This window comes from Fundulus heteroclitus, chromosome 23, assembly GCF_011125445.2.
Source record: "Fundulus heteroclitus isolate FHET01 chromosome 23, MU-UCD_Fhet_4.1, whole genome shotgun sequence".
NCBI lineage: Eukaryota > Metazoa > Chordata > Actinopteri > Cyprinodontiformes > Fundulidae > Fundulus > Fundulus heteroclitus.
The window spans coordinates 20857620-20875063 of record NC_046383.1 but is presented as its reverse complement, the minus strand read 5'-3'; the positions used below and the strand labels follow the sequence as shown (position 1 = coordinate 20875063).

The 17444-nt window shown below is 38.4% G+C and overlaps 1 protein-coding gene across 1 annotated transcript; it reads right to left on the bottom strand.

Moving 5' to 3' along the window:
- Nucleotides 1-5124: 5124 nt before the first annotated feature.
- Nucleotides 5125-16115, bottom strand: LOC118557367 (protocadherin alpha-4-like). Its single transcript, XM_036127290.1, has 2 exons — nucleotides 16009-16115; nucleotides 5125-8270 (listed from the first exon to the last, which is right to left on the bottom strand). The coding sequence occupies exons 1-2, from the start codon at nucleotides 16082-16084 to the stop codon at nucleotides 7957-7959; spliced, it is 390 nt and encodes a 129-aa protein (XP_035983183.1). The 5' UTR covers nucleotides 16085-16115; the 3' UTR covers nucleotides 5125-7956.
- Nucleotides 16116-17444: the final 1329 nt, after the last annotated feature.

Below are 17444 nucleotides of genomic sequence, written 5' to 3'. Positions count from 1 at the left end.
CAAGTTTTATTTATTGTTGTAAATTGTCTGTTGGTGTTTTTATTCATAAATATACATACATGTTTTTCAAAAAATAAATAAAATCACCCTACTTGGTTGCACATCTAAATTTTTTTGTGTATGCTGTTTTTGATAGCTAATAAACATTATATTACTAATATTGTACATTTGGCACTTATTGTGCAATATTTAATTATTTGTTTTTGTTTTTATACTGGTGTATGTATCTGCATGTTTCCATTTACCTTTCAGTTTGCTGGTAGTACACATGAATTTCACCGCTGTTGGACAATAACAGATGTTTATATTCTTATTCATAAACAGATTCAACTGTTCAACTTAAGGCAGGTGATACTGTCAACAATGTTAGGAAATTGAAACAATACTGAATGTTAATGACTTTTGGGGTATAAAAAATCCTACTGTGAATATCTATCTATACTCATTCCTTTAAACTAAGTTGCTAAATCCTACATTAAATTAAGTAATTCTTGTAATTTTGTGTTTCTTTCAAATTTTTATCTTACTTTTACATTGTCTGATTATTGCCTGATTTTGAGTTGAATTATTATTATTATTATTATTTTAGAAACAAAGCACTATTTGTGACTTCTCAGCTCAAGTCAAAGTCAAATATTCAATTTGGAAGTTTATTACCAAACGATAAGATATGAAAACCCTCTTAATGGCTTTTTGGACCGGTTAATTGTGTTTGAAGCCGACGTGCATTGATTTTCTTACCAGGAGATGGCGCCTTTACTCCTGGCTCCTTAGTTGCTGCTGCAGATACAGCAAGTGCTAAAAACGGCAACATAGAGAAGAGACTGGGTTAAATGCCTTACAGAAAGCCCTGGTGTTATCAAGCCCAGATTTGCTGTCCTCATGTGCCTGTTACACTCAGCAGACCAAAAGATTTACTCACTGAAATCTCTGAATCTGCCCTTAAACAACTGTTACAGCCCCAATTCCAATGAAGTTGGGACGTTGTGTAAAATGTAATTAAAAATATAATAGTTTATCCATAAAGTGCTTTGAAACATCCACATCTGAAAGAAAACTGCACATGTAAAAGCTTTTGAAAATGTTTAAACTAAAACAAGGAGAGTAACAATAAGAACAAATAGTTAAAGGCAACAATAAAACAATGAAGAGAACAAAAATAAAATGTCTCAGGCTGTGGCAAAAGCCAAGGAGTACATTTTTAGAAGAGTTTCAAAAGTGGAGAGTAAAGGGGCTCATCTGATTTCTTATAGGAGATTATTCCATAATCTGGGTGCAGCAATAAAAGCTCTGTCCCCTCTGAGCTTCCATTTAGACCTCGGCGCCTCAGGAGCAGCTGATCAGCTGACCCGAGGGATCCAGCAGAATATGGGTGATGCAGCTCAGAGAGGTAAGACGGGGCTAGACCAGGTAAACCTTTGAAAACAAATAAGAGAATCTCGAAAAGAACTCTATAGTGGGCAGGCAGCCAGTGGAGGGAAGCCATGTTGGGTGTGATGTTGAAAGTCAGAGGCTTGGCAGCAGCATTCTGGACTGACTGCAGACGTTTCAGGGAGAACTAGTCGACTCCAAGATAAAAAGCTTTGCAGTAGTCAAACTGGATGTAATGGGGGGAAGAAGTGTTTAAAGGTTAATAACAAGCATTTGTTTGAAATAATCGGCTTTACCTTTGCCAGCTGGATAAGATGATAAAAACTGGACTTGTCACTGATTCAACCTGGCGATCTAACTTAAAATCACTGTCCATTTTAAAATTCAAATCAGAAACTGCTTTAAATATGACACCAAGGAGCCCAAATCAACAGGGGGATGTTCACAAACCACTAGGACCAAACAGCATCACTTCTGTTTTGCTATAGTTAAAATGTAGGAATCTTAAGGCCTGTCCTTTTCAACCCACAGTATATTTAATTGAATACACTCTAAAGACAATTTATTTAATGTTCAGATTGATTAACTTTTTTTTTGCTAATATTCACTCATTTTGAATTTGATACCTGCAACACATTCCAAAATATCTGTTACAGGGACAACAACCAGAAAAGTCGAGGAATGCTTTTAAAAAACCTACCTGAGTGACATGATTTGGTATAAAAGGAGCGTCCCTGAAAACCTCGGGTGAGGTTCAACAGTTTGTGAACAACTATGTGTGTAAATACTCCAACAGTTTAAGCACATTTCTTAATGAACAATTGTAAGAAATTTAGGGGTGTCATCATCTACAGTCAGTAATACCAACAGGTTTAGAAAATATGGACAAATAGATACACCTAAGCCGCAACGCCAAAAACTAACATTGAATGCCCATGACCTTCGATCCCTCAGGTGACATTGCACTAAAAAGAAAGATGATGTAGCACAGCATGCTCCTGTCCTAGCTTTATTGGAATGTGCTGGATGGATTAAATTTAAAAAGAGTCAGCATTTGTGAAAAAATAAGTAAAATAAAAATAAGGTTTATCAGTTTAAACGTTAAATGTCTTGTATTTGTAGTGTATTCAATTGAATATAGGTTGAAATGGTACACAAAATTATTGTGTTCTATTTTTATTTATGTTTTATACAACATCCCACCTTCATTGCAATCGGGGTTGTAGTATCTTGAGCTCAGTGTAACAAACAGGGCATGTTGCAACAAGAAATGTTAAAATAAATTTGTATTTGGCTTGTTTGATTATGCTTCAGGAGAAATGGAGAAATTACCATGAGAAGAACATTTTTGCTGTACTTTGTTTTCTTTACTGTTCAGGCAGAACAGAACAAGCTTAATCTTAACATTACCCATGAGTTATTTGGCGGGATATAAACTGGACATTCATGTTGTGGGTATTTGCATTTTTCCTAACTTGCTGAACCAAATCATAAAGTAAATACAAATATTGCTGCTGATAATAATAATTCAAAAGAGGCATAAAGTTTTTAATGCTACAAAAAAACAAATTAATAAAGAATAGTTAGAATAAACATAACTGCACCCCATAAACTAAAGTATCAGAGCCACATTTGCATCAGGAACTGAACTATAGCTATAGCGTCTCATTCATAACAGCCTTAATAACTGCCTCGCCATTCAGAGCACTGTTTTGAGTCAGATGTGTGCTTTTGCCACAAGCAAATATGATTGTGCACATTAATCTCACCATCTCCATTCAACTCTGTTGATTTTGCTTCTGTCCTGCAGGATGATGGTCCTGCTGACTCACTGCAGCTGGCAACATCACCAGCCAACTCCGGCCCTGAGACAAAAACCATCCACCATGCAGTTTTAGTGTGAAATGAAAAACTAGACCCAGACAACAGTGTATGGCAGTTTTTGACATTATTTCATTACATTTGTCTTAAATTACTGCATAAGATCAAATCTCTGCAAATCTCTTAGTCAACCCCTTGTTGTCGATGTAAGGATGGACTCGTTTACCATATGTGATGTTATCAGATATATGCTAAATTAACCTGTCTTGGAATTTGCCAACATATAAAAACCTTATGTAAAGAGGCTCAGTGTTTTGCAATTGAGTCTACTACTGCATGCAGAGAAATGCTGCTTAAAAGACCAAACACTCGAGGCTACTTTTTTAAAATGTTTGTTTCTCAACTTGTTTGTTTAATTCAAGTAAAAAATAAATAAATAAATAAAAGTCAGAGACACCAGGGCTCATTTTGTTAATGCTCACGGGTGTATGTAACACGTTGAATGTGTGGGTGTTATTTATGTATTTTAAGTGTTTTTTTCTTGCATGGATTTGCTGCTCTTACAGGCAAAACATAAAAAAAGAAAAATAGCAGTTTGTTTTTGCAATTGTACATTCCAACCACATTTATCTTTTGCATTTAACACATCCCTTAGGGAGCAGTGGGTAGCATTTTACAGCACCCAGGAAGCAATCTGGGGCCAAGGGTTTTGCACAGGGACCCATTGTGGCAGTCTGTGGGGATTGAATCAGGTTTCTGCAGCCTTCTCAGAACACACACACACACACACACACTGCTCTAAGCCACTAGACCACCACTCGTAGTAACACTCAAGCTATAGGAGTTTGAATATTTTGTCCTGTTTCATCATGAGATCAGCCGTCAACCTAATTGGTGAAGTGCTTTCTCTGCCATTTGGCAAAGCCACGCCCTTGACCCCATTGGGACGCCTCTCTAATTCAACATGCCCATGTTTGGTATAGCTACATATGTTTAAATTCGGCTGTTACTATAGAAACAATTCCCCAAATAGCCGTAACCATGGAAACATTTTTTCCCTTTCCCTTACAGGGAGTAAAATGAAAATGCAGCATTTTTTTTAAGCAGTTCTTTTAAGATGAACTCTTGAACCTCTTTCATCATGCTCTTCCATCTCTGAATGAAAGATGAAAGTCAAAACTGGAAAGGGGACTTATCTCACTTTTTATATTTTTAGAGCAGGAGCAGTATTACTTGTCGGATGGAGCTTCAGTCAGAAGAAAAGCCTTATGCGTGATTGTTATCGTTCTTTTGTAGAAAGCAAATAGCAAATCTGTCAGGTGCCACAATTTCAATTTACCTACAAGAAACTATGAAGCAGTATGCTTTAGTAGATGACCAATTAAAAGTATTGATCATCAATCTTTCATTTCCCCCATACCTCCCAGACTGTCATGACTCATGTCTCTAATTTGATTTGCTCTTTCCTACAAACTTAGCTGCTGAGACCCCATAAATCTATTTAGCCACTCAATTAAATTATCGCACGTCTGGAAGCTTCGTTTGCTTATGGGACTGTTTGGACCATCTGCGACAAGGCTTGCAGAAAGGAAGGGCCGAGCTGCGCAGATTGTTGTGTGCGTCTTTCATCTCTGCATGGTGTGATCCTTTCTGACTGCTTGTTAGTCCACAAACAGAAGTGTGACATTAGCGTGTGCGGTACAAGAGTGCTTGTCAGCCTTGCATCCTTTAGCTAATCCATTTTTTCCCCTCACAAGCCTGGACCAAAACAGAGGAAAAAAAATAATTTCTTCTTGAAGTATTTAGAATGTTTAATATTGGCCTTCAATGCATCATATCTAAATTCAATAATAGCCTATTATTCCTATGAGCTGCTCTCATAGGTAGGTGTGCAAAAAACAGAGCCATAACACACAAACATTAGCCCAAATATACGCATCAGAAAGAAAATTTTATTTGTGATTTTTAAACCAAACACATTACCACTGTTTCCATTTAGGTAAAATAAAAAGCTTGAAAACTAAATGAAATAAATGAAATCCACTACTTTTCACTGTTACAGTTGATGAGAAGGTGTACAAAAAAGGTTTTACAACATATCTCCGCTAGTCCAATCAGGACAGCGCATGGCCACCATAGTTCACCACCATACATCGGGAAAGAATGACAGCATGAACACTCACTAAACACAGGAATACACTAACATATACCCTTTTTTTTGTTTGCTTTTAATTGTTTTTCACTGGATTTTTTTCTTTCATTTTTGTTTATTATAATGATAGTGAAAGGGAAGTGATAGCTCTTCATAGAATCATACATATTTCAGTTACAATAATACAGAGTTAAATTGTCATGTCAAAGCCAGAGACAGAGTGATAGTTTTTTTTTCTTTCGCTTTTTTAAAACTTTTTTTCCTTGCTTTGCTTGTGTTCAAACGCAAAACCACTGTAGGAAAAAGAGAGAAAAATAAACTTGCAATCGAAAGGTATCACACTATATCATTTACAAATACCTAAAGAGGGTTAGTGGATGCCATAAAACATCTGTGGAGGGTGAACATTGTGGTACATAGATGCTTGGCAGCGACAGCAGTACATACAGATATTTCCTGTGCGAAGAATGAAGAAAAAATAATAATGATACAAAAGAATAAAATCAGAGCAATCTATCTATATATATATTTCTCTATATAGTGTTTGTTTCCGTAGAGCAGTACATGCAGCAGCCACTTAATGGAGTGACGTCATACTGATCCGCAAAACTTTTGGGACGTGGCAACAAGTTACAGGCAACGGGAGGGTAACCAACAGAAGCAGGTCTTGAGGCACGTGCGTGCCCCTTTTCAAAAACCGTCTGCGAGAAGAGTTGGTGGGATAAAGCTCAGGGAATAAATCCCCATGTGCCCAATATTTCTCAAGTTTCAGTAACTACTGTTCAGACAATCTGAAAAGTCTACGCTACATTTACAGCGTACATAGAAGCTAGTATGTGACCTAATGTTCCTAAACAATCAAGTTGGTGAATCCATTTTTTTTCCTAAATCACTCCTCACTCTATCCCATTTCTTTACAGTCCCTGTAATCAGCCCTATCCCACCATGCCTCCTCTCATGATTATCTACAAACAGGAAATGAACCACATACTGTAGTATACACAAGTTAAAAGCACTGAACCATTTTGCACTTGAGAAGCATCTGACAAGGGTTCAGGGTGCAGAGCCCTGTTTGGTTCTCCCTGGGCCTCGTCCACATTACTCCATGCTGTTCTCAGCACACCACAATGTTCAGAGCAGGCCATCAGAGCAGGGGGTCGAGTGGGTGTCTGAGGATAAAGGTGAGGTGAGCATGTAAAGCATAAAGCAATTAAAGCTATGAAGAAGAGGAAGAAAAAAAAAAACTAAAACACCAGAACAGGAATTATTGAATCTCTTAAAAGAACAAAAAGAAGACATTTCACAAGTTTTACATGAGAGGCTGTCAGCAGGATGGGTAACGAGCAAATAAAAAGTGATTTCAATAAATTTTGGTTTTGTGGCGGCCGGGAACAAATACAAGCAGGAGATCATCTGTAAACTCAAGGTGTCAGGTAAGGATTGGTTGCTACCAAACATTCAAAGCAGAAAGCATTCAGCTGCTGCTGCAAAAAGGAGGAGAAGAAGAGGTGATATCAAAATTTCTCCAAATACTCTGTAAGGTATCTTCAGAGTCCACTATATAAAGCCACCTCAGCTGCACTCAACCCTCTGTGATGGTCCGGAGAACGTGAACCGTCTCCCCATCTTTTCTCCATCCTTCCAGGGGTCTCTTGACTCCTCAGTTGGGGCTCTTGCAGAAGATAAAGCTCATTGTTTCTCCTCAAAGCAAATATAGAGCAATTGCAAATGGTTCTGCTTCCATCCTGAGAGAGTTGATGTACATCTGCACCCTAAAGAAGTGACTGTGCAGGGCGAGGAACTTGCAGTGTCCAGTTTTAAGCCAGTCTTTTCTCTCATATTTTCCCTCACCCACCTCTTGCTAGGCCTCAGGTGCTTCCTGTGTCCATTGTCTCATGGGTAATAAGACGCTGTTTGCATGTTTGAATGCGTTAGTGTGTGCGCATGTGGCTTCATTGAGATTCCAGGGAACACTGTTGGTAATTACCAGTGAATTTGCAGCAGTGTCAGTTTAGCCTTTAGTTTCAGTGACTCTTGTTTGTGCTATTTACAAGTAGAGTGTGTCCAGCTCCAGACTGCATGCATCTGTGTCAATCTTCTTCATGTTTCCTTTTTTTTTTTTCCTTGGCTGGCACAGCTTTAGGTTGTTCTTGTTCAACGTACTGGTCTCTTCGATTAGAGAAATCTTTACACATTGTCGTTGGGGAGGGGATAAGACAGAGGTGCCAACGTGCCCAGTGGGTTAAAGGAGAAAATAAAAACAACACAAGGGTAAGACTGGGGCTTCCACTTCCAAAAGGATAATAAAAGTAGACTCAGGGTGCGTAGGCACATTGGGGCATGGAGAGAAAAAAAACCCAACAATCGTTTTCTTTTGCTGTGTCATTAATCGTATAAAAGGCAAGATAAATAATTTACATCAGTATGTAACTGAAGGTAAACTATATCTTGGTAAGGCCAAAATCATGAGACAAAAAGCTTTGAAACTTTATCAGCATTAATGGATAACAGAATAAAATTTTCTCATTTTGCCCAGTGAACTTTGGTTGGTACCTCTGTTTTAACAACCCCCTTTTCTCCGTAGCCATTTTATGCATTTTCTGCTCTCTGCTTTACTCATCGCCGTCATCCTTCCCTTTATCCTTCTTGTCTTTCTTCTCCTTTTCCTTCTTCTTCTTCTTCTTCTTCTTGGCCTCCTCTTTCTTTCCGAAGGTGATGAAGTCGCTCTTGTCGTCCTCCCCTCCCTGGTTCTGTCTGATGGAAATTATGGCCGGGGAGCCAGGAATGATAAACGCTTCTGGAGGAACCTCTCCAGGCTTCAGGTGCTGTGGGGGAGCTCCGGGACCACCCGGGCCGTAGCGAAAGTGCCAGCTGTTGCTGTCAACGCCGGCACCCATAGGTGGCGAAACCTCTCCTCCTTCACCATCTGAGAAAAACACAGAAAGATTGAGGATGAATTTCAAATCTCTCATGCAATCATAGACTTGGTGTACAGAAATTCAGAATTTTTATATTACTGAAAGAGATGTTTTTTTGCAAGTCCCTCTGTTTATGTATTTTACAAATTAAGTGAAGCCTCTTGCTACTTTAAATAAGTAACAAGCATCTCATACCACTAAATTTTTAATTTCTTCCTCTAACCGAACATTAGATAAATTTCACTGCTTTGCTACATGTGCTTGTAAGACACAATCTCAGTGGGTCATCATTTAATCAGCTGCTACAAATGAAATGGAAGTCATAGCAGGAAAAGGCGTGGCATATTCATAAAATCAAAGTCAACCCAATCTAACTCTAATTGGGTTGACTTATTAACTGATTATTCACAGTCCGCAATCGTTATCGCGAACAAACAACATATTCTGTTTGAGGAGGGAAAAGATCAAATTACTGGAAGATTTCCAGAAACAGGAGAAAGATTCACTTGAGCCCAGAGCTACTGTTTCGATGAAAGGTTTACACATACCTATCTTAGGCATGAATGTCATAAACATTCTTTTTCCAAGATGGGAAGATAATAGAACATAAAACTTTAACCACAAAAACGTTCTCAAGAAGATATTTGGCTTTTCTGGGGTGACAGCTGCAAATTTTAGTCATGCTTGAAGGTATGAGTTTAAAAACAGGTACTTCTATTTTGTAAGAACCTTCTCAGTCCATGGTAGAGTGTAAATGGCTTCACTGTGAATGGTGAAATTAGCATTCCAGGATATTTAAGCCCTAGTGGCTGGACAATTATTCCTGTATACCAATTTCTTTTTTTTTTTTCTGAGGGTGAGAGCTTTTGTCAGGTGGTTAAAATTTGCACACAATAGTGTTTCAGTAGCACTATGCTTCCAAGCACACATCTGAACTGTGAATGGATAAATCTAGATAAAATTGACCTTCTGGGGGGCGAAACATGGTGTAATGGCAGAGCAGTTACCACATAAAAAGAGGATATTAGTCCTTAAAACAGCACTCCGTGGTTCAGTTCCAGACATAGGTCCTTTGCTGCATGTCTTCCCCCATTTTTTGTATGAATACAGAGAGTAAAGACCACGATATCACCAAATAATATTCAGCTTATTGTATGCTGCATAATCATTCCATCCTTGAAAAATATCGATTCAAATGCCTGAATAAAACCCTAAATAAACATGACTGGTATGCCCACCGCAAGCGAATGTAAACTTCTAACCCAGGCAGACAAACTGTAACAACCATGGCACCATTTCTTGAAATGTTATATTAGAGGGAGTTGAAAAATAAAACTTGTGGTAATTTAGTAAGCTTATGTAACTTATTTTCCAAGAAGAGCATCATTATAAATACTATAAATACTGTAAATTTTGTTTTAGTTGTATAATGATGTGCTACATGAATATGTCTTATCTGCTGAAGTATATACCAACAAAAGACTCAACAAAACAGTAAAATGTATATATAAACAATCTGACTGAAAATAACTCAAGTGGACAAAGAGCTGTTGTATCATTATCAAGTCATTTGAAAGTTTTCAGTACTTCATCATGTTGTCTTTACACATACGGTTTGTTAAAAATGACATGCAGCCATGTTGCTTCCCTCTGCAAAGCAATGACCTACTTGCCACAGTTTCCTCACATACTCCCTTTGCTTCTCTGATTCCTTTCCTGAGCTGTTACCAAAGGGGAGATTAACTGAACGCGGCTCCATCCAACCCGAAAGAGAAATCATGTCTGGTAAAGGACGACCGGCCTCCTGCACTACTCAGGGCAGAGAATACAAGCGTCAAAATGTTTTGGCCTGTATCCTTACCCACAGAGCATAATCTTACAAGCAAGGATTTAAAACATATTTTTTTCTGAACTTTACATTAACTTTGTGTATTGGTTTTAATATTTCAAAAAAATATAGAGTGCAATGTGTAAATTGTTGGAATCTGCTCAAACTGATTTAATTTTAGGTCTAATGGCAATCACCTGCTGATTGCAACGTTGTGAGCAAGATCAACAGAAATAAGTGTAATTTAATACTATATAGTCAGTTTTGCATTTAAACAGTTCCTAGTTTCACTTGTACCACTCTGCCATCTCTTCAAAATCGCTCACGGTTTTATCAACTGTGGAAATGTCTCTATGAGCAGCAGATAGCAAATTACTTTTCAAAGAAGCTGAATCATTTAGACAGTGAGACAGAAACAGTCACATTCACGCTTATTTTACTATAGGAAAAGTCCTTATTTGACTCCCTTACTAGAAGTCTGAGACTGATTCTAGAAACGTAAAGCCTAAACAGATGAGGCCCAAAAGGAATAAATCAGAGCAACTAATACTGAAATACTGGCGAGGCGAAGCTCTGAAGCATCCATTTTGTTGGTTCTAAAATAATACCTGTCTAGCTCAAAGTGAGAACTTGATGAGACAGCGGTGCCTATGTGCAAACTCTCACTAATAAACTAAATTACACCCTAGAGAGTGATGAGTCATGCTGCAAGCAGACAGATGGAACAGAGTAAGGCAGGGCAGAGTAACACTGCATTGTTTTATTCTTATTCAAATAAATAACATCTGAACAACGTTCTAGGACATCTGCATTAAAATCTAATGCGAGTGAAATAGGGATGTGGGTATAACTAGGTGTTTCGGAATTTGTGTGCATGATTTTACCAATAAATACTGACCATAGATTATAGATCATGTTCCGTCCTTTACATTTTCCCCCCTTTTGTTTCCATCTCTCCTGATGATAATGAGATCCCCTTATCTATCAATTTTCCAAAGCAAAGCACCCTATTTTTCCTGGGGCTGTGGTACCTTATTTTGCTCTCCACCCCTCCCCTTCAGTTTATCTCTTACTTCCCTGACCTTTTATCTAATCCAGCGTGAAAAGCATTGTAAGCCAACACCCCTCCCTCTGAGCAATTGATGCGACTCTTGATCATGCCAATCAGTGTTAGTGGTAACGCTGATGTGATCGAGTATTAAAAGGCATGTCCATCAGCTATAACTACCAAGCACATAAAAGACACAGGCAGTTACGCATTTCACAGTTACTTCTCTCTCTGCATTTGCTGTCTGACCATTTTAACCCTGCTGCCTAAAGGGAGCCAAGGCAATCTATTGCATTACAGCTTGTGATGTTTTCTGCATGTTCCCCCTTGAATTTCATTTTTGAAGTCATCGGCCCAGCTTCTCCTTGTGTCAATGTCCCTTTACTCTCTTTGTGCCTCCAGTGGGTTTTCACAGCCACTCAAATCACCCAAGCTCCATTTTGCCACATCTACTTTATTCATCCGCTTGTCTTGCCCTACCATCAGCCGCTTGGACAGTTGCACAGAGGAGTGCAGCGCAGCGTTACATAACGTTCTGAAGAGGAGGAAGAGGGCCCAAGAAGAGCATAGATGCAGCTACAAAAAATGCGACATGGGGGGGGAAAGGGTCTCTGGGATGTGATTCCTCACAAATCAACCCTGCAGAGGGACCACACCTGTTTTGAGAGAGTATATTTTAGCCTGCTTTGGAGTGCATGACTATACTCTAAAAACAGTCTATGACACTGTTAACACATGACATTTGTTACTTATATATATGCATTGTTGTTGCATCTTACTTCATACAACTTAGCACCTGCATAAATTACCATGTGTTCTTAAATCTGTAGAAGTGGACAAAAGATGCCGCTGATGGCAAAAATGGCGCCAGCCTGGTGCGAAGGCTTGCAAATGCATTTGCTTGTGTATAAAACCGTGCGTGTTTCTATTTTGGCTTCTTGTCAGTGTCATCACATCGCATTTTGTTCCCAAATAGCCCATAGCAGATGGTTGATGCAAGCTTCAAAAATATAGATGCTACTGTGAAATTCTGTGTCTAGAAAGCATGAATGTGCTTATGTGCAGAATACCTAACCATTGTTGCAGTGACAAAAAAGAACCGTGTAAAGAGGAGGCTTTATTTTTTAGTGACTTTAAGGGGGAGGGAAACTGGCAAGAAATTTAAAGGCAATGGCAGCAGAGGATGGAGCAAAGCTAACAGCGAAAAGAAAATGACACAGCCAAAAATAGGAAGCAGATGGACTGAAGGGATTAAAAAAAATAGTGAAATATTCCAGATTGCTTTTATTCTCCTCTACCTCACCTTTCTGGATGAGTCAAAAAGGTTTCCAAATAACATGGGCTTTGGCTGACAGATTCTGCAGCCTTAAGTATCCACAATTCAGTTATAATATATCACTCCTCCCTTATATTTTACATGACATTTCTGAAGAGTTTAGGAAACTAAATTTAAGGCACTGTAATAAAGGAATAGTCCCAAAAACTAGATGTAAGTTCAAATGGTTAAGCCTCTCAAGGAGCACGATGCAGCAAGATTTTTATCTCAGTTTCTGCCTCTCATTAGTCTGGTTTCATCTATCACTTTGAAATCTGCCTATTGCAGTCGATGACTGTCAGCACCAGCAAAAAACGCCTTCCTCTACACTTGAGGTTATAGTGAATGTGTCACTAGGTGTGTGTAATTCTCTAGGATGATACAAAAAAAACCCTGTAAACCTGCATCCATATCTGCAATACACCACCGCCCCAGAGAAAGTAGGTCACTCTCCTGCTACTCACTCCTCTTTTCTCTTCCTCGATCAACAACTTTCACCTCCAATTTCTATTTTCTAAAGAGCACACTTTGAAATGAAGTTTAACTCTTGGTTTTCTTGTCCATTTCCTTATTTAAACGCATCACACTGTGGGTGACTGTGGGCATCACGCTGCCCACAGTCTTATCTTTCATGCAGTGCTCTTTTATTATTCAGCGTCGCATTGCCCTCCTTGAAAACCCTTTTTTTGTCCTGTACCATATGTTTGCACCCCATCCTATATACACCCACCTCTATTTCCTCTCACTCCTGCCAATATCAGGGGCCATGAATGGTTGCCACGGAAACCTCATCTTCGCGTGAAGCAGTAGGACATTGGTAGGAGTCATGGTGACAGTGCTTATGCTGATGGAGAATAATGCTAGAAGCTTTCTCTCACTCCCTATCGCCACTGTCTGGCCTAACCACACTCCCCTAGCAACAGCCGCCTCACTCAGCCTCCTCTCTTTCTTTGCAGACTTTGTTTCAGTCAATCAGTGTGATTTGGTCACTGTTGCTCCTTCTGAAACAGTCCTTTACTTATCCAATTTTGCATAAAGTGCTCTTTATTTTAAATCTGTTTCCATGCAAGTCATCCATTCACCCACCCTTCATGTCTCTTTCAATCTCACCACAGATATTTTTCTTCTAAATATATATATTTTTAATTCAGTTCTACACAATAATTCACATGTTTAACAACATATTTGTGAACTGGAGGTACAGACAGGTTGATAAGTCATGGAGCGATGAACAGATAGAGAGGGTGACTTGAACAACAAGCCTAGTCCTGGTTTCACTAATGTGGCTCTGCTAATCTGGGCGTGGGCCGGGCACCATCTGCCACAGCAGGAGCTGCACACAAAGCCGGCAGACAAAACACTTGGACTCACAGGCGGTCAAGTAAAGGGACATGCATGTAAAGCACAAGGCTTTGAGTGCAGCTTCAAAATCAGAGGAGAGAAAACATGGGCGTTGTCAGCTGTCTGAAGCTCGCAGTGGAGAGACGGCACCCGAACAGCTCGGCACCCATCCTGAAACAATGCCTTCAAAGAAATTAGACCTTAAGGAACAGAGACTACCTGACAAACAACAGGACTTAGCTATAAATAGGACCGCCTATGACTCATATAGGTCTGGCAGGTCAAATTAAATAAATATCTCAATTTATTTTCCATTTCCCAGATATGATAAAGTGTAATCAAGCAGAATGTCAGAAAACGGCTCATTCTCTTGATCACCAGGAATTGTTTGTGTTCATATTTCTATCACTGTGAACCCAGAATACACCCTAACATTTACATTCAAGCTAACGCAGCCTTCAGCTCTTTCTATTCTTAACCTGGCCAACAATGAGATAAAGAGGGTATAGGCAGCCCTCAGGTTAAAATGGGGTTAGTGCGTGCGCAGCGTGTCGTCTCTCTAACTGCGACAGCCAGATGAGACCACCTTAAGTCCTCACAAGCTGATCTCATAGCCACTGATCTGCCCTAAGGACGTCACTGCTGTCTGCTTTGTCCTCTCCCTCCGTCTTGCTTGTCTGTTTTCGCTCTCCATTTTATCCCTCATGTTTTGAAGTGCCTGCAGGCTGTAAGTCTTCAGCCAAGGCAAGAAATCGATGGTGTAGCAGAGGAGGCTGTGTGTACGTAAGTGTGGATGGGAAGAGACAATCGTTATCGTGGGCGGTTTGTCTGCATATGTAGTGCACCGCCTTGTCTCTAAAACGGCCATCCGGCCAGCTTCCTAATTATGTCAAATAATCTTCCAAACACAACCCAATGTTGCTGTCCTGGTCCAGTATAGTTGTACAGATATATATTATTTTCAATTGCATTGTCTTAATTTTTTTCTCTAATACTAATATTTAAGTAAGTCTTAATCCCTCTTTAACCCAAGTTTTCATTATTATTGGTAAAACTAAAATCTAAGTTATCTGTCAGAGGGTTAAAAGTGTACCAAAAAGACTATTTTTCATCACAGATATTGGTAAGGAGCTCTGGATGGGTCAAAAAATATTCACACTGAGTCACCTGTTCACGGGTATTTAAAGCTAGGTGAAAAATAAATGGAACATAGGAATGTCTTAATGATGTGTGAGCTCCCTGCGTGTTCTCCGAACTGTTTCAGGACATCTTAGCCTTGGAGTTACATGGCTATTAAAGTGCTGGAAAGATGGAAGACCATTTATCCCAATCTCTTGGTATTTTTTTTTGTTGTTTTAACATTATTAGAAGAGAGTTTTTGTCAATTCTCCGTGTAGTTCCAACAATTTTTCATCTTTAGCAAGGTCCATTTCAGTCAAATCATGGTGGAATGGACTTTTTTCTGAATGTGAACTAAAAAAAAAATACATCTACAAAACAAAGGATCAATAATATGTAGAGCAGTTGATTGAGGCGAACATATTTCCAATATCATACCAAATACTCTGATTTGGTTTTGGAATTTGATGGACAAATTGCTATGTGAAAAACAATCAGTCCTACCAAAAAAAGCTCTAGATAAACTATATACTAATCTTTAAAATGATTGAAACTAAAAAAATAAAGTTTTTAAAAAGACTTAAATCACTGCTTGCGACCCTTAATCTTTGACTTCTCCTGTGGGCGTGAGTAGAGCTCAAGGAACACAAGAGACCAATGTTGAACGGAGATCGAATATAATTGTGTTATTATTCTTCTGCAGTGTGTTTTCTAATGTTTCTCCTCTGTGGCTCATTGACTTATGTCTACATAAACATTTTGCTGATAATCCAATCAACTGCTCTCTGTCTCTCACTTCCTTTCTCTTTCACTGTTTTGTCACTCTTCCTGCTCCAGAGAGCAGAGATATCCATCTCCACCAAGACAGTCCTTTCCCCCCCCCCACTGGCAGAGTAGCACAGGCTAGGGGCAGGTCAAGGAAATCTCACATATCATATCAAAGATATTTCATTATATCAGTTCAGTATGTTTCGGGATAAACTGCAGCTACGAGTGAAAGATTCTCTGAAACAATGTCATTGAATGTGTGCGTCTAATCAAACAAAAACATTAAAGTCTCGCTTTTAAGGTGAGAACAGATTCACAGATTCTTACCAGCAGCGCTCGATGCAGTGGGCCAGTTCTGTACCAGGACTCCCTGGGCTCCCTGCATGACTGAAGACTCTTCCATGTGCACTGAGCTAAAAAGCAAAAAGACACATCAAAACATGTTGAAAACCAGAGAGGTATTTATTTATTTATATATATATATATATATATATATATATATATATATATATATATAGTATATATACTATATATATATATTATATTATATATATTATATATAGATATATCCATGCAAGATTAAAATGGTAAAATTCTGATGCTACGTTCTCGTAAACGCTAATGCTTATGTATACTTATGGTTGTTTTTTACTTTTCACACCCAGTCCGGATTAATTTAGCGCCCTCCTTCTTCTGACCACACACGACACACTCTGCAGGTTAAACAATCATAAACAAGATTGCTGCTGCAAACTAAAACTATTTTGCCTTAACAATATCCATAGCGCCTGGCTCCGATAATAAGAGTTTTTACTTAATCCTGTGTGTCTCAAAACAAATGAATGAATAAAAAATAAATCTGAGAAATCTTATGCATTTTGCTCTTGTATTTAAGTCACGTTTTATTAGTTTATTTAATTCAACTGAATGTGTTCTTTACTTGCATTGTAACTGCGCTTGTAAAATTTTATAGTTTTTTTTAGGGGTTTCCTTTGATAGGAACATTTTTTAAACCAATCTGTCTGTATGAGTTGATTCAATTTGACTTTGTAAAGTGCGTTGAGATGACATGTGTTATAAATTGACACTATATAAATACAATTTAATTGAACTGAATAGAATTGTTGTTTTGTTTAATGAAAAAGGGCTCTCTTAAAAAAGGATCTTGGATCTCAATGAGAACACCTGTATAAATAAAGGTTAAAACAAATCTTTGCCAAAAAGGGACGTTTTAACTGATCACTACGATCATATAAAGTTACAATTTATTTTTAGTGTTTTCCACAAAAAATAAAATGTACTTTCTATCAATTGTCTGAACTGGATTCGTACATGATGTTGCAGTAAGGCAAATGATTTCCAATAATGGAGGGCCATTTTGATTACTGCTTTGGGGCGTTCTTATTGCTATCACAGAATCCCTATAAAATATTTAAAGAAAAAAATAATATAGTTTGTATACTTTTTAGTTAATGATAGTCATTGTTTACAGTTCAAAATAGGAAAAGTGTGGCAAGCATTTGTATTCAGCCCACCTGTGTCAATAGCTCTAGCTGCATGTATTTTAAAGCATTGTTGTAGTATACTGTCAAATAAAAAAAATATATAAAAAAATCCCCATTGCTCAGTGTAATTGGAATGGTAAATGGTTAATGGCTTGTAATTGTATAGCGCTTTTCGAAGTCTGACGACCCAAGACACTTTACATTACAGTCATTCACCCATTCACATACACATTCACACCCTGACGGTGATAAGGTTCA

Coding starts and splice junctions, on each gene's coding strand:
- LOC118557367 (XM_036127290.1), bottom strand. CDS start 16,084: ATGGAAGAGTCTTCAGTCATGCAGGGAGCCCAGGGAGTCCTGGTACAG. Junction 8,271..16,008: donor CACTGCATCGAGCGCTGCTG/GTAAGAATCTGT, acceptor TGTTTTTCTCAG/ATGGTGAAGGAGGAGAGGTT.